Source organism: Osmia bicornis, chromosome 14 (genome assembly GCF_907164935.1).
Source record: "Osmia bicornis bicornis chromosome 14, iOsmBic2.1, whole genome shotgun sequence".
NCBI lineage: Eukaryota > Metazoa > Arthropoda > Insecta > Hymenoptera > Megachilidae > Osmia > Osmia bicornis.
Window position 1 is genome coordinate 4,783,003 of NC_060229.1, and position 18,337 is coordinate 4,801,339.

At 43.5% G+C, this 18,337-nt stretch overlaps 1 protein-coding gene across 17 annotated transcripts in view; it reads right to left on the reverse strand.

Moving 5' to 3' along the window:
- LOC114872712 (forkhead box protein P1-like) overlaps positions 1-18,337 on the reverse strand; it is a 177,892-nt gene that overhangs the window by 93,311 nt on the left and 66,244 nt on the right. For all 17 annotated transcript variants that reach the window (XM_029180219.2, XM_029180217.2, XM_029180226.2 and 14 more), the window contains one exon: positions 5,079-5,186. In XM_029180219.2, coding sequence (XP_029036052.1) covers positions 5,079-5,186 — 108 coding nt within the window. The remainder of the gene's footprint in view (positions 1-5,078; positions 5,187-18,337) is intronic.

Below are 18,337 nucleotides of genomic sequence, written 5' to 3' on the forward strand. Positions count from 1 at the left end.
ACTGTGTTGTGTTGCTATGTTGCCTTGTGTATCGAGAAAGTTCAACGCCGGCTAGACGATGTTTCCCATCCGACGGGATACACCGGCGTCGGAATCAACAGGCTTCTTTTCCAACCCTCGCCTCATTCACCCCCCCTGAGGATCATCGAAGAACGAAACTTTTTCAACAAGATTAAAATTTCATGATACGCAGAACGTAAAGTCAAGGGAATAGAATTTCGATCGGGCCGAGGAAAAAACTAGTAGCCTCAACAAATCTCATTTCGTGGTCAACTTTCTTCTGATTACATCGGGGACGTCGTTACAGAAGATTCTTTTTTTTTTTTTTTTTATCTATCCGGAGAAACTATCGTATCATCGGACGGCTGTAGATTCTGAAGATACTTTCGAGATAGTTCATGATCAATAGCCGACAGGCATGCAAATAGAAATTGAATTTTTTCAGGGTGGAAATGCAATTCACAGATCGCACAAGGTTCAACTTTGTTCGACGATGTCTGCTGATTTTCGAGCAGCAAGTTCGTTCATTATCGAAAGGGTAACGCACGGAGACTCCGAGTTCTTCAAGGGGATGTATGATTATTGAACGGCCGTTCTCGGGCGAATTTTAAGGGCGGCGATCCTAAAGGGAATATCCCCGCTACTCATTTACCACCGCCTTTTCATTTTACATTTTTAATTCCACCCCAGAGGTTCACTTAAATTATTTTTAATTTTCTATTTTGCTGATACAACTAATACGATTTCTATAAAAATAAAGTAGGTGATAACCAGGTAATTTGATCGCGAACCCTCAAAATGTAGTCCATTTTGGCGTGAATGAGAGATTCGAGGATACAACCGACTACCCCAAAGGGAACATCCCCGGGATCTTTAACTCTGTAGTCCTTCAGGAGCAGGCAGCTCGCTTGGTATGCAAGAAGTATAGCCATTCATCTCCCGATCTCCGGCAAAGTCCCAACCTCCGGATATAAATTAGCTTTTGTTTAGCATTCAATGCAAGCTGCCTTTTTCACCCACCACCCCTCTGTTCACCTGATCCACCGTTGGACACCCACCTGCTCTCTACCTAAACCCCGAACCATCCCCGACGATCCGGTGCAATTAATGTAGCCACTAGGCTGCCTCTCTACCGAGCCAATTAAACATTTGCGATTGCCATGAAAAGGAATCGCCCCGACGTTAAAAGGAAATTAAATTCCCGGAGGTATTGGGCACAGGTTCCATGTAAAAAAAATCCGTTTGCCAGCTATCGAATACTGGTAGGAGCAGCGAGTGGGAGAGGGAAGGTGGGCATCGATTCGTCGAACAATTTTTAATTTCTACAAAATTGATCTGATATGGTCAGAGAATTGCGAGTACAGGTTTTACCTGGAATATTTTGATTTTCTACTTGGAGATTTTAATAAATCGTCTAATAAAAGTATCGTAAAAGGACACTTATGACATATCAATTCGAAGCTTAAGGATTGATGAATATGACTGTATAAAGTTTTCATCGATATTCTTATCAAATTCTAAATGAAACTACTTCAGCAATGAACCCATGGCACACTGAGACCGCAAAAGGTTAACAGTACAGATATGAATCTGCGTTGCTTTAACCAAACCGAGTGAGAGAGAAAGAGGACTAATAAACCGTCTGACACAAACGAGCGAAAAATCCGTGCAGATAAGAGAGGATAGCCTGGAATTTCGGGTACGTGAGGTACATTGTCCGTCGGCGAATCTAGGAGGTTTAATCTATCATTGCGAAGGAACAACGACGTCGGGGAGGGGGTAGCGAACAGCCACGGTAACTAGCGGGGAATAATTAATAAATGCGGGAATGCATTAGTATGCGTGGCGTGGGATGAGTTCGTGCAAAGGCAGAAGTCGGGAGGAACGCGGAGGACAAGCGTGGCTCGGCGAGTCGCAAGGAATTATAAAATAATAAAGAGAAAATTACGTAATGTGAGGATCAGATGAGAATTAGAGGACAATGAAGACGGGGTAAACCAGCCTCGTCTAAGGGGTCGCCGTGTTCACCTAACCGGGGCGAAGAGGGATGAAAAGGAGAGGCAAGGGATGGAAAACGGAGGTCGAGGACCAGACGTCTTAATGTCTGCATCGTCGAGAACGCGTCCCTTGCGCATGACTGTCTTTTCACGAGCTCACCTCTTTCCGATAAGAATGCCGAATCTTGCCGAATAAACTCGACTATTGTGAAATTCGAATAATTCTAAATTCTTCTGCAAATTTAACAAATTTTGTATGATTACCTAGGTGAAAGCATGTTCCAGAGAAATTCAAAGAAAATGAAAAATTCATGAACCAGGCAATGGGTTTTGAAGAATCTTTCTAGATTTATCGAATACAGAGCGCGATCTCGGGCGACCGCTAATCGAGAATCCTAATTAGTAGTCAGGCAACGTACATCTGGCAGCGACTTTGTAAATGGTAACAATGTTATGTAATTAGGTAAAAAGTTCTGTAATCAAGAAGTAGATCTTCTACGAGTCTCTCTCAGCGTACCGTACTCACCCCTCGTTCGTATTAAAATAGTCTCGCTAGGAAAGCGTGCGTTGTGCCGTGCATATCTTAAAACCCACAGGGGTTGCTAAGATCCTCCGCCCCCATCCGGTTCTGATTTTTCCAGCGATTCATATTGGCCACCAGCTACGTAGCGCGCGGATTATATTCGGAGAGAACCCGTGCCGTTTCGACCCCTTTAAATTTCCCCAATATCGTGCAAAACATTTATTTCTTTTTTCTTCTTTTTTACCATTGCTCTTATGAAAATTTTATAATTAGGATTCTTGACCATAAATTACATTTTTGGAGCAACGGATCATTCGGAATAGAAATGGTCGAAACTATTGACGTCAGTGTTTCCAAGCCTGATCTCGATGATCTCATAAGCGGGTGTACGAATAAATATACTTCGCGGTGCCTTTTTCGTACACGTCGATGCAACATAAACGTTCGTATTGTGGAATCAGCGTCGCCCCACGTGTGCGTTTGTCAGCTTTCCCAGAAAGCCGCGAATACGTGTTCCTTCTCGCATGCATAATTTCCCCGGCACGAATACCTCCTTCTATTAGACGAATTATCGTGCTCTGTGGTAACAGAGACGTTTCACCTTTTTCTTGGGAAATTAATTTTCAAAACGATCGATATCATTGTCCATTTCTACCGCGGCAGTCAAAGTGTTAACCTTTCACCGTATCAAGTATGCATCTTACAGCCAGTGCTAAGAACACGGTTTATACTATGGACTGAAACTCACGGTCGCTCGATTCGCATGAGCCTTCAATAACATTTCATATAGTTTACAGTCCATCGTTCGAAACTGAGAATAGAAAATAAATTTCGCGTAACCGTTGATCGTGTTGCACGAGCGATCTCAAGCGAGTCGCGTGCAACGACACGTACGTATTTCGTTCCCGTGTATTGGTTTCCGTACTGACACGGCAAACGATTTCAATAAACAAGCTTGACACACACGTACGTGCAAAGTGGCACGAATGGTTTTTTCCTAGAGACGGTTCTACGTGCGTGGGCGACATCGACTTTGCTTCCCTATCGCACGTAAAAGCCAAGATAAACATTATTTATTTTTTTTTTTTTTTCTTTACGCGGCTTTTTTTTACACCGAGTTTCACAGTGCGTATGAGCAGCGGTGAATGAAGACATTGTATCGCAATAAGGCGTACCACGATACCGATACCGATTCGATAAAATTCAATGCGCGATGCTCGGATATTGCGTTCGGATGGTTGAGGTAAATCGCTGGTAAAATACAACGATGTCGTGTTAAGTTAAGCATCTTTGAAATTGCGTGTAACGCTCCGCAACGTTCCTCGTTCTTTCGTATCGCGTACAATTTAGATTGCACGTCACTCCGAGTTTATTTAACCTTACCGGCACGCGCATTATTTGCCTTACAATACAACGCTTTACGTCACGGCCTCCTCGCTGTATCGCGAGCATTCTTTTAAATAACGATATATCAAATTGCTTTGAGAAAGGTGACTTAAAGGAAAAAGAAAAAGAAATCGGCAAAGCCAATAGACGTCGCGTTTGTTCTCGTTAATTGCAAGGAATTCGAAGGGAAATAAAGAAAGAGGAATGATAGAGGGAAGGAGGAAAAAAAAAAGTAAAGTTAGCGAACGGTGAGTTCAAAGTTTTCCCTAAAGCGTAGGACACGTTTCGCTCGTTAAGGGTCGTCGACGGATAAGTAACGACGGCGCCGGGCGTCGTCGGAGTGGTGGTCGTTCGAGTGAGCGTAGAAACGCGGGGTTAGAACCGGCTGGAATTAAATAAAAATAAAACGCGAGATAATAACGTTAGCGAAGGAACCGAGAGGCCAAGACAAATAGCCGAGGGAAAACAAAGCGTATTATAAATACCGGGTGACAGGACGAGTTGGTGCGGGCCGGAACGAGCCGCGCGAGTAAGAGGGTGGTTTTCAACGGAGCCGAGGACGAAAGAAGGAATGGGGTTGGCCGGTGGTTGGCGACGACGACGACGACGACGACGTAGTGGCCGTGTCTACCGGCGAGAAAAGAGAAAATGCTCCGAGAAAGCAGCGAACGATGCCCCTCTAGCATTTTTCCTACCTGCGGACACAATGAGTGGCCGGATTTCTTTTTCCGCGGTCGTTACTCACCCTCCGCCGAGGGACAGTATTCTTATCCGGCCGGAATTACAAATTTCAGACACCGAGCCCTTGTGTCGGACAGGATTCTGACTGCGCGTTATATGTATCCTCCTCTCCTCGCCACTGTAGCCAAAGTGGCTTTTGCTTCGCGCGTTCTCCTTTTACAATTACGCTCCACGTCCCTTTCCCACCCTCTTTTATCTCTCTTTCTTTTACTCCTCTTCATTTGCTTTTTCTTGCAGTTCGGATACAGAACGGACTAACAGTGAAATATTAGGTTGTTGCTTATCAAATGATCTTCAAATGTAAAAATACAAGGTATTTCAAAGAGGATGTATAATACTCGTGTTTCTATGAGATGATTTTTATCAGATTTTAAGCTCCAAGTATTTGATTCGCAATGGCCTAATATCTAGAAATTGATTCGAGTACTCACACTGGGACGAGCGTGGCCGCGCGGATTCAGCTGCCAAGGAACCGTGGATGGCTGAAACTGCTCCTTTCCCCACGAACCGTTGTCGAACGGATTCTCACCGATGTGTCCCTGGAACAGAAAGAACCTTCAATTAGTACAATGTATCATTAAAATGATCAAACACGTTCACTTTTGTTTTATGAATAAACATCAGCTCAAAGAGAAGGAATTAAAATTGAATTCCCAGATTTAAATAGAAACAATGCCATGCAAATGCAAGTGACTCGCAGAGATGCAATGAAATCATGCAATTTTCTTGCAAAGCAAAAGACTCGTTAAGGATGTCGAGAGCTTCACCCTCGAACGAGTTTCGCGAGAAAATATTTATTCCTCCCGCGAGCAAGTAGAGAAGCAACGTTTGCAAAGAAAGGAGACATCGATCTTTTGCGAGTCCGCAGTTTAAAAGTTTTTTTTTCCGATGCTCCTTCACGCCAGGATGGCGGGCTTATTTTTGTAATATATTCCGCGGACCACCGCGCGGCTCTCGCGACCTACACCCCTCCGCTCTTTCTCGACTTTGCACCCCGTAAGCCTTATTTTTCTTTTAACTTTATTCCTAACCTAGAATCCTCCGACGGCGAGGTGGCACGCGCATAAATCAGTCGGTATAATGAGAACACTTCGTCTTCGTGGCTCGCCCTCTCGCTCGCAGACGCATCCCTTACGGGCCGGCTATTATATCATTCTTTACTTCGTGGATATTTCTCCCATTATTATATTAACATCCGTCCACAACACTCGAGAATCTGTCCTTTACTTCCCCTACTATCATTTCCGATCGTTCTCACTTTCATCCTCTTTAGTGTACCGTTAATTTTCGTAAAATTTCTTATCTCTACCCCGAACTCTTGAAACTTCGATTTAAAATATTTCTCAATTACAAGAATTTCGCAAACTGCCGCCGATGTTACAAACTCGCCAAATATGTATATTCAGCTGCAAAAGTTGGTCGCGATAATGCAGCTGTGCTAATTTTAGTTGGAATTACTTCGTCACGGTATAATTAGCCGAATTTCTATTCTCATACCACAATCGCGCAACTCTTTACACCGACTCTATTTAAAATAAATTTCTGCGTGGGTGGATCGTACATCGATCAAATTCGATTTTCACAGAGATCAGGTATAAATATCGCACCAGGGGATCAAGATCAATTAGCTCGTGAATTTTTATGTAATCATGCCGGAAATCGATGAAATTAATTAACATTCCTTCGGCTGCTATCGTTACACGATTGTAACGGCGCTAACCGCAGGACACAGCTGCTTCTCTTCACGGAACGGACGAATTAAGATAAACTTCGCCGTATAAACCATCGGCGATGCTGTTTTATTCGGAACACGAAAGAGCGTGTTTCGTTCGCTGAGAAATACAAGGCAGAAATAAACAGTACTCGGTGGAAAATAATGAACCGGATAGCATATATAAATACACGGAGGCTATTGAGGTACATTGTGCGCCTCATTTGCATGAGGCAGCCGCGTTCTCGACGCGCAGCTGGACATACACGCGACAAAAGAGACGCGCAAACAAAACACGCAACATGGCGACGTTGTGCGTTCATGCAACACACAATATCGTGTCGGAGGAACGGGTGCATGTGTCGAATATCGCGCGCATCCGATGCGTTTCCCTTCGATATTAAAAAAGAATTTCTGGAGGTACTTAATTACCTGAATGCTGATAGATAAACTTAGGATAAAACTTTTTTTCTGTCTATAATTGTCGAAATTTCGCAACGTCACTCCTTTAAACGAATCGTGCTCGATGTTATTCAGGTCCGGGATCGATAAACAAATTTAGAATCCACGAAGAGTGATTGATCATAATTTGGCGAAACAGTGAATCTTATTTTCGATACACGTCGGTGTAATTGCCGCGTGGGCGGCGTGGATTAATGAACGAGCAGCACGCGGAACTCGCATAACTTTTCCGATTTCCACGATGCATCGGTGGCGTGAGTACACGTTTGCCATAAACGTGCAATATCCCGATCGATTCGCGATTCTATCGGCGGTGTTTGCCATGAGTATTACTGACAAACTGCTAACGGCCGGCTCAATTGCCTAAGTTATTAGAGGCGTGAGTAGATCTAGCCTCGGTTGGTAACCCTTTCGCGTTACACGGCAAAAGTCGACTACATTTGAGAGAATTTAAAAAGGTGATATAAATTCATCTGGCGCCAAGGGTATTAAAAAATAACTCATTCCTTCCATTGGAAAGAAAAACAGAGCGAAGTGGTGACGAGCTGCTAAGAAAACCCTTGGCGGAGCGGTGAAAACGTAAAAAGGGTATAAAATTAGTATACAAGGCGGCAATAAAAACGATGATCGACGAAGATTACTCGAGGCTTCCTCGTAAGACACTCTCCAACGAAATGAATCGTTTTATCGGTCGCTCGTGTCTGAAGGGGATGAGGGCGGGAGAGAAGGGTGAGACGTGGCGCGAGACTCCGGTGATTGTAATCATATTTTCAGGGGGATGGATTTATGCAACGCACCGCTTCGTCTCTGTACATAAAACGCATTTAAAATTCTCCAGGCAGCCAGAAAAGGTGGCTCCTGTCTCCGTCGATAGAACACGTGGCGGGGCGAGGAGCGCCGCGGGGGTTGTAATTGGCAATATCTATCGAATTTTACAATAAATCTCACCGAGCCCCGAAGAAGAGCCAACGAGGGTGGGGCGTAGCAATAAAACACCGGGTAGTATCGCGAGGGGGCTGCCACACCGCGCACTTAACGACTTATCTTATCTTTGGAATTAGGTCGCGGTTAGAACTCTAATCCAGAAACACGAATACCAACAACATCCGTTGCTAATTGCAACCCTCGTTCACTCGATCCAACGATCAACCACTTTTCGCAATTTTTACTAAAATCAAAAATTGAAATTTTCAATTCTCACAAGATCTTCGCCAAGGTTTCTCGATAAACTGCGCAACCATTCTTCGTTTAAACAAAGAAACATCGTCATCCTAGTTTCTCTTTTAATGAACAGCGTAAACATTGAGCGGTAACTGCCGAAAGCATTAATAAAAGATGGTATTTAAAAATCGCGAGAATTCGTTATGTAAACGAAGGGTACAACAAAGTAACGAGTTGCTAAACAACCAGACGACGGTTTAAGCCGGTCCGTGTCTTTTGGAAATACACCTTCGATGGTTAGACCGTTACACGGGTAGACCTTGGAAAAACAGGCGTTAATATTTACTCTGATTCTTGCTGGCGAACGATCCATCCGAGTGATGCAGTCACTGTCGCAATTAGTGTTCGCTTCATGCTTTAGAAAGTATCTACATACGTTATTTCTTCGTACATCGGTTTGGAATTGAAAAACAAATTTCGCTATCATCGGAAGTCTATCGAGGCTCGTTCGAGATGGTACAAAGTTTGAACGATGAATAGAGAAAAAGGAGAATCAAGCAATTTTCACCGCGCACAGGGACGGCTGGATATTTGTGGCCCCGTCAATTTTTATTCCCGGCCGTTAAGTCGTGTAATGCCAGCAAATAGACGCGGGGCTCGTGCAAGCGGCCGAGCAAACGAGTTACGGCCGTGGGGCCTCTAAAAATAAATATGTTGTTTATTCACAAGTAAACCGGATGCCGTTGTTTGCTTTGGAGCAAATTGTTTTGTTAAGTTTTGCCGTGCGAGAGGAGCGTGTATGCTATTGCTTGTGTGGGTTTCTCTTGTCCTTGTACACGACCGAACCAGAAGACTGTGTGAGAGCCTCGAAGAGAAAACGGTTTAACCAGCAGGCGGGGGAACAAGAAAGAGTAAAAAGGAAGAAAGAAAATACACGCGAAGTCAACCATCCTCTCTGCTGTCCGCGCTTTTTCCGGTATGTTTTGCTTCTCGTGTTGCTAGATGCCTCCAGCTGTACGCAGATTCCGATGTTAATCGTCAGCAATAAGATGATGGCCGTTCGAACCATTCAAATACAATGTTTTATTAATTAACGACATTTAAATCATTCGATGCTACGAGTTTTTGCAGAATAAAAAGACCGGGGAGGATCTTATAATAAGAACCCATTTTTCGAATGAGTAAAATAAATCGGTATGAAAGAACTTCTAAATTTACTTAGAATCCACTTAATTTTACGATTTTACATCGCCCATTAAGTTAAACTGAAATCTAAGTTAATTTAACAGTTTAATGGCGGGAAGCACTTTACCGAAACGAAGTTGATTCTTGCATGCTTTCATAGTGATACATTTGTAACTTACTTAAGCGAACTTGAGCTTAAGTTAATTTAACAGTTTAACGATAAAAAGAGAGCTCCGACGAGAGTTTCGCCGGAATGAAGCGGTAAAATCCTACAAAAGGTTGTATCACACCGGGCTACGTGAATCGTTCTCAAGAACAGAGAGAAAAAAGAAACATGGACAACGAGGGACAGAGAGAGGCCCGTGAGAAAACGAGGCGGAAGGGATCCAGGGAAACAGGAAGAGAGGCAGAGGGTGACGTGAAGAGGAGAATCAAGAGGCGAAAAACGCTTGCGGAAGAGTCGAGAACAACGGGGTGCTCGTCTACGGGCCGGGCTAATTACAAAACACAATTAAAATGGTATCACGAAAACGCGCTAAGTAATATCGTTTCAGCGAGAGTCGAGTTTCACCGGACACCCGGTACAGATTCGCAGATTAATGCTCTTTAATAAACAGACCCTGCCTTGGTGCACGTCGGTATTTCTCTCCTTTCCTCCCTTTTCTTTATTTTCTTTTTTACATTTACCGCGTTATATACAGGAATAAAAGAAGAGAAACCAGTGAACACCTTTCATCTACCTTTGAAAACGCATTTTGTTTCTTACAAATGAATTAACCTTTTGAAAATTGATTATTCACAGATTGATTAGCATGATATGCGCTACTGTACTATATAGAAATCGATTAAAAAAAATAATGACGTAAAATATGAATTAAAATCACGAACAAATGGCCCCACTGTCTTACCACGTGCGGCTGCATGTGAGAGATCCCCCGAGGGCATCTAATTGTAAGTATGTAATCGATACATTATTTATCACTGCATAGTAATTGATTCGCAATTATTATATAAGGACAAAATGATCAAGTGAAGTGCATAATGATGAATTCATCTAACAAGTTTTCTGACTAATTGGTGTACCCTGACCCGAAGAACATACGTCCGTATATTCTTCTTCCTCGAGGAAGAAAGTTTGATTGAAATACGAATTAACGCGTTGTTTTACCGCTGGACTTTTCCTACAGCCTCGTTCCCGAACGTGTTACTTTCACTTTTATAATGGGTCCATTATGTGCAATTATTTATGGTTATTACGTCAGAATACCAATTCGCGTTAACAATTCCTGGTGGCTATATAGAAAGTTTTGTATCAGCTGGGCCGAGGATAAACATATTTCTGAATTCCATCGGTGTTTTCACGCGAATGCAGAATACAATGAATATAGAAAGGCACAGACAGATAAAAAAAGAAAGAATCGCCAGTGGCAGGATTAATATTAGCTTGTTTTCTTTGATTCAGGGTGTTTTCATGCAGCGTAGAAGGCTAAATACACGGAAACCTTCGTCATTCGATTCTATCCGAAGGAGAAAGCAAGGAAACAAAGTTTCCTCCACGTTTCTTAGTCAGGCTAAAATTATTTGCGACCGTCTTGCAACGCTCGTTCTTTGCTGACAAACACTTTTTTCCAATTTCAACTGGAAACGTTGTCGTCATCCGGAGACACTTGATCAAACACGGCTCGAGGCATATAAATAACATCATCTCGTAAACAACATTAGACACGTGTTGAACATTACAATCGATCTTCGTCAGAGATATTTTAAAATAATTATTCACGTTCAATTTTTCCGCGGTTAATTTCTTATTTTAATGAGCTGTATTTAATACATCTTTTCACCCTGATGTGTTCTATGGTTTCTGAAGATCAAGCAAATATATGAAATGGAAAAAGAAACGAGGGTGCGAGGTGGGTCAAAAGAGAGCATACTTTTGAAAGAAAAATGCATCGCGCGAGACGAAATGCAATTCCTTAATGGAAAAACAGCGAACGACAGAGTGGTCTCATCTGTCAGCTGATTCTCAGAAACTATGAACCTGACCAGTTCTTTCGAGAGGGCAACATCTTCCTCCAAGGCCGCTGTGAACACTACTGAACTCCTCGTCACAGTCTAATGACGAGATGCTGAAATTATTCAAATAAATTTTTTCCCTCGTTAACGCCGTACGTAAATTAGATACAATACAGGAGGACGATTCGTTATTTAGGCTGACCTAAATGCTGAATCCCTAAAGGAAGACGACAGAGTAGAGTTTAGTGAATAACCCCTACAGTAGGTAGTCTGGTAATCTCGCAGCTAATCTTGATTTAATCCTTGACACAAGCGCTTAAACGTTCCACGACTAGAATTAAATAGTACTATTTAACACGGTACCCCGGACGGATTTACGTTGCACGGTTAAAACCATTGCCAGCCGGACATTGTAAAAAAGTAGCGGAAATTAGGGAAGAACGAAGATCGTTATGAAAATTAACCCTTCTGTGGACAGTCTAGTACCTAGTACTCACTGAAGTTTTAACAAGTCGTGTTAAGTTTCTCAGATGACTTTAAAGCAATGCAAGATGAACGAGCTTTAATTTATTTTATTTTGGACAGGGTGAGAGACGAAACGTATTTAATTTTTATTACATTACCATCAGCCCTCTGTCTTGGCTACGAGAGAGGAAAACGAGGCAGACAAGCTGGAGGCCAGCATAGATATACAACCGGGGACCGTAAACGCGGGGTATATGTAAATATAACGTGATACATTGGATACTCGCTTATAAACACCCCATTTTTATTCGGCCAACGTTTCGCCACCGCCTCCACCGTTCCCGAGCCGATTCAACCCCCACGGTCCTCAGCTTCCCGCGAAAGAACAAGGAGCGAGGAACCTATTATTTCTGACTTTCTGCACGAAGTCACGTGTGAGACCACCATATACGAGGATTCTTTCGAAAATGTTCATACTTGCCGGAACAAAAATTTATTCTTTAAAATTTCTACGAAAAACTCGAGAGTGTTCTCGCGTCATCGATCAACGACGAGTTTATAGTCGAACGAGCTGGTTCGTTTAAGGGAATTTCTGTTTGATCGAGCATCCCTTAGAAGGGCGAGAAGGGTCGCCGTGATTTGCCTGATTCTTACGCACGATCGCCTCTCAATCTCGCGAGGAAATATTCCATACGGAGAGCTGGACAACTAAGCAAACACGGTATTCTCGGTACTTTTACCAAAAACTCTCGGAATACAGGGTTGAAAAGGTGTTTGGAAGTTTTCTATTCGTCCCGTGTTACACCCCAACACCGACGGAAGTCGACCACCCTCGGACTTGATATTCAAAAAGAATTCACCGGTATCCAATTGAATTTTCGGTCTGGTTTACAAGCCGAGCGTCGAGGAGCAGTCTGATTGCTGTTGATTCCACGACCTTTTTCTCGCGAACATCCACGTCGGTTATATACCTTTCGATTCTATAAAAATCTTTGTACCTTCAACATCTGTTACGTAGAAGCAGGATAATTTTTTAGAAATTAAAATATTCAAAGTGCCTGTAAATTATGTTGCATTCAACGATTATTATTCCGCAACGTTCTCAGGATTCCATGTTGGAATAGCCGAAGACTGGACGTTGCAGAATCCGCGTAATTTATACCGCATACCGCCACTCGATGCATTCACAAATCTCTGACACTGTTCGGCTACGAATTTTACGTGTTTATCATAAATCAGAGGAATCGAACGAGTTGTAACGAGATGTTAATTAAACAAGGTCCAAGCGGAGGCGCGGTGATCGATGCGCATCGTAATTAATCGCGATCGTTTTGCAAATTATAATGATTTATTTAACGGGAAAAAATTCTTACTGCACCGAGGTCACGTAGTCAACGTATATAACAAAACGGGCGACGCGGCGAGTATAAGCCAGGGAAACTGTGTATCTTCGAAGCAAAGTCGACGTAAAAATAATGGCGAGACGGGGGCTTACGAGATTATTTATTATTTCATATACAGGGCCGGAGTCGATAACGGGGCACGACGTTGCATTAGCATTTTTTTGTTGTTTAAAAATGAAATATACGAGCCCTGTTGTCGGCGAGAGAGCACACCCGGCCTAAAGTCCTCTCGCTTACAGGGGGTTGCTGATCTCCAAATAAGTGGCTATACCGCGTACCAGAATACTAACTCATGTAGAACGAAACTCTTTCGCGTCTGTGCATAGCAATTGCTGCGAGAAGAAACCGTGTACGGTTGCACCGAATCTGCGATTATGGTTAGAAAGGGATGACACTCGATTTAGGAATGCGGAACACTCCGGGAAGAACATAGAAAAGAGAGTTTAATGATCATTTAGGAGATACTGTGGAAGATGCTTGCAATAAAAACATGAAAATACCAATTACTGTTGCTTTATAATTGAATAAGAAAAAAAAACGAATATTATTTTAATCGCAGCAGGTTTAAGCTTTTACTACCACAGTGGATGCAGCCATGATTAGCACGGCTAAGGATATTAAGAATTTATTTCCTATACTTCGATCTTCTATTTCCAATTGCCAGTGTAATTTTAATAATATTAGAATTTTATTTCTACCTCGATCGTCTGAATTTTTTATTAACCCTTACCTGAACTTGTGAATGTTTCATGAAAAGATGGTTGCGTGTCCTCTGTGATAGTAATATTTTTAGAAAGGACCTGAACGCGCAATAATTAATTGTCAATTAATAGCTGGTTGGATAAAGAGAATAACGGTAAGGAGACGAAAGTCCTTTGGCTGGAGGCGTTTGGCACACGGGAACCGGTGTTATTATTTGGAGATCAGACCGAGGCGAATATCTAATTGTAGTAACGACCGCGATACGTACCCGCGCCATCTGGCATACCGTTTTCTCGCGCCGATTTGAAACTGTCTCTGACGAGAGTGTTTCCACCCTGGTGTACGGGAGACAAAATCTCTGCGACTACGTCTTCGGGGCGGCAGGGTAAAATCTGTGAGGTACACAATCGCTTTCGTCGCTCCTAAACTGTACCAATTACAAACACTGGCGGCTTCTCCATCCCCGATGTTAACTAAACACTAAATACTAACGACACACATCCACAGAGTCATCGCCAAACGGCGCCTACCTACGGGATGCTGCACGTACTCGCCTCTTCTCTCTGCGTACCGACCAGCATTTAGCGAAATGAATGTGTGCTCTGGCTTGCATCGCGAGCTGTTGATTACTCGTTACTGTACTTTGCTACGCCATCATGAACGGCCACGATTCACCGAAGATATACCCGTACGTGATACTACGGAATTCATTAACCCTCTCGATGTTACAAACGTACCTATTACGCTCGGCAACTACCGGCTGGTATTAATTAATCTTCCAACGTGGATGAAAGAAAAAAAAAAGGGGGGAATAGAAAGTTACGAGTTACGTTGAATCTAAAATTAATTTTCCGAGGGATGTTTACTCATCGCGAAGTAGAGGGAGCGAGTTAGACGACGACCAGTGAATTGCAAGATTCCGTGTTTATTGCATTTAACGGATTGCATTGGCCGTCCGCATGCAACTCCGGTATACCAAGAGGTTACATATACCGATAGACCGTGTAACGGTACAAGTACGTACACTTGCTACCAAAAATAGTTTGATATAAGAAACGTCACGCGAATGATATTGTCGGGCTTGCTCGACGCAAACCTGATAAACGAGGATTTAGATAGGCCCGGTTGAGAAATAAATTTGATCGGAGATCGGGATTATTTCTCGTCTCGTGGTCAAACGAAATTACCGAGATCAAAGAAACGGAATTCCTAGATCCTTAATTCAATAATTAACTTTGTAATAGATAATCGTTCGGTGGAAGAAAGATTCAGGTTTCTGATTAAGTTAAATAAAAATATTTCAAAATCTCTCTATCTTGGATTGCCAAGAAGAAGGCTTTTGCTAAAGAGTGTACAAGTTGAAATAACTATGCACACGATACGCTTGACTCCCGCTTGTGGCCCTCGAGCTCGTCCGCCACACCCTCCCATTTCTAGTATTAAATCTGACCCGATGCAACCCCCACGTTATGCTTTATAGTCTACGGTTCTCTGGCTGCCGTTCCTCCTCTACGTGTGCACAGCTACTAGAAGATGGAACGCGGCCATTCGATATCGTGCAAAATTTACCGTGTAATTCGCCTAAACGCTACGGACATCGGACCTAACCACCGCCACCGCGTATTATACGATGTACATTCATTTGCATACTATGCGCCTATCTGCGCGATCCCACTAACTTAGAACGCTACCAAGAGAAGCTGATCCTCTTTCTTCCTCTTCGTTGATATACGGTCAGCGCGAGTGAATGGGAAGACACGTAACGTTCGATGGAATCGCGTTTAACGAATGGACAACGTTCGAAACGAGTACACTCGGGAGAAACAATGGAGCCAATGATGGTAGAGAAAAAAATACCACGCGTACCTAGCGTCGAATTTACGAGCAACGAGCAACCACTTTCCTTTTTCCTGCAACTTCACCCCTCGGTTCTGTTCGGACGCGTCTCGGTTTACTGTTTCACTTATTCGCTAACAACTGGTCAGCAAAGATACTTTGTATATAAATTTTGGTCACCGACCCTGAACCCATTCTCAGCTCCTGCTAGCTTGGCAGCACTGTGGTTTTGCCATTCTGGCTTGGAGGACCGTTGGTCGAGTCTCCTGACAGGGTTCGCGATTTGTGGCTAGGTAAGATGCGAAATGAGTTATTGAAGACACTTGGTCAACTAACTCGAATTCTGTTCCATTTACAACTTGATATTATCCAAGGCAATTGGTTTCTTATCAAGAAAGAAGAGGGATGATCAAACTACTTGGCCAAGTTGGGCCAGCAACATGGCAGGCATCGAAACACAAAACTGTCTGAAAGTGTCTGTGCATAGTCGTGAAAAGAAAGGAATTAGGATCGGACGGGGTGGTACTTTCTCTTCGAGCCCCATCCCAAGGGTCGTCGTCCATGCTAATCGAACTCTTCCTCAAAATAATAGCTACCCTCTCTTTCTCTCCTAGCTAACGTGAATCTCGCAAGCAGAAGCGAGGCCAGCTCTCCCGACTGCCTCATTACCCGCTTTTAATGAAACTCTTTTCTCCAGGCAGGTCTCGGCTAAGCTCCGTTGCCAAACCTCGTTTAGGCGATAGGGATCAGCACGCGGCCAAGCAACCAAGCAGGCTGACGGACGAGCTTAGCTCAGACCAGCCGGTGTGCCAGGCCAGCCAAGCGAGCTTTTACCACGATGGTGGTAGAGAGAAGGGCTACGTCTCGGCGGTTCCGTTCTATTCCACGAACCAGTTCCGGCATCGAAGTTCTCGGCAAGTTTGCCGTGGCAAGGTTGAGCCGAGCAGAAACGTCTCTCTTTTCGCCGCGAGGCCGAACAACGGCCACGAAATCGACTTACAGGAAGCTCGAACAAGGAGAGGGACAAAGACAGATAGGAAGAAGAAGAAGCTTCAAAGTGGAGAATATTTTCGTGGGTGTCTGACGGTACACCTTTCCGTGAACGATCTCTTTTTCATTTCTTTTTCCTTCTATGATCCATGGTTAACGTGTGCATCACAGGTTCTTCCCAAAGCATTATAATCCAGCTCTGCGTCAGTCTCGATCGTTCGAAACTATAACCCTTCGCAAATAAGGGGAATGCCCAAACCGCTTTGAGCCAAGTTTCGGCAATTATTATGATCCGCGTTATAACCACGGGTTACCGCAAGCCGACGCCACGACCCATCCCGATGCTTGCACTTGCGTGCAGCCTGCGAGCACTGATGAGGGCATTAGGACACTTTGTCTTGGAAATTATCGAGCGATTCGATCGCAAGGAAACATCGAATCGCCTGTGTTTTCTGAATAAAGAAATAAAAGAATTTTTTAATCCACGAAATCAAATGGAGTAGATAGGTGGCGATTGAGACGGATAGGTAAACACCATAGCAAGGAACAGATTTGTGGTAACTGAATCGCTTAGGAGAGGGGTAAGGTAATCGGGCTCTCGATGGAGAAAGCAGCGAGACACGGGGGATTACTCGCTTACGCGTATTAAGCCTTCAACGAGGTGTACACTGGTGTTGTGCAGACCCCATTAAGCCGAGTAACACGCGTACTATCGAGCTGCTTTCATAGTCAATCTTCAAAGACGAGATCCTAGCTGAAATATTCTACATTATAGATTTTTTGCTCCTATAGATCGCCGTCATGGGGTGTGATGACTGCGACAAATCGAGAATTTGCGTTCTGACACTTGAGCACGCGTGTACATCTCGCGAGTGTATTTACATTTTAAGACACATTGCCCGGCCGGGAATATTAATTTCCCTCGGTATATAATACACGGTGCGTCATGCGAAGATGGCATGCTTGACGAAGCGTGTGCATTAATCACACCGAATGCTCCGTTTCGCGTGTTCTGGAAATTCTGCTTGCACCCCTTTCGGTCCCTTTCGTAACAATATTTCTACGATTCATTTTTAAAGAATTTCAACGTGAAAAATAAATGTCGAATTGTCGATAAAGAAAATTTTCAACATAGCATCGCCAAGGCGTGCGAATGAAGATAACAGGATTTTCCTGCGCAGGAAAATTATGAACTGATTTCACCTGTCGACCCTGGTGCTTGGCAAGCAAAGGCGGTGTACCGTAATGCATTAGCCGTATTAGAAATGCAATAAACGGCCAGCCAACGATACGGCACGTTAAAGAACACAACAAAAACACACACACCGAAGGCGTACAGACGTGGGTGCGGCGTTTACCGATGATTCACTTGGCTTGCACCGTTATCACACACAACTCTTTGCTCGAGCCGCGGCTTTCAGGATCCGTAGCATCTTCGAATCGAACGTGGAAATAAAACTGAACCCATTGGAAATTTTTCAAGGGAGCAATGATAATTGCATGCTTGTAACTGGCCCATTTGAATAGCACAGCACCGTTTTATGTTCCATTCTTCTTTCGACCAGCAGCAACAGAAAAGTAATTCTCAACGATAAATCTTCGGGGAGCATGGTATCGTGCAACAACACGATGTTCATAAATAATTCATAACGCAACATTCACACGTGGCATTGTTCGCGATCTTTGATTGCTCGTTTCTATAAGAACGATCTTAAATCATCGGATGATTCCTCTGGATTGGTTCGTCTATTTAACCGAACAA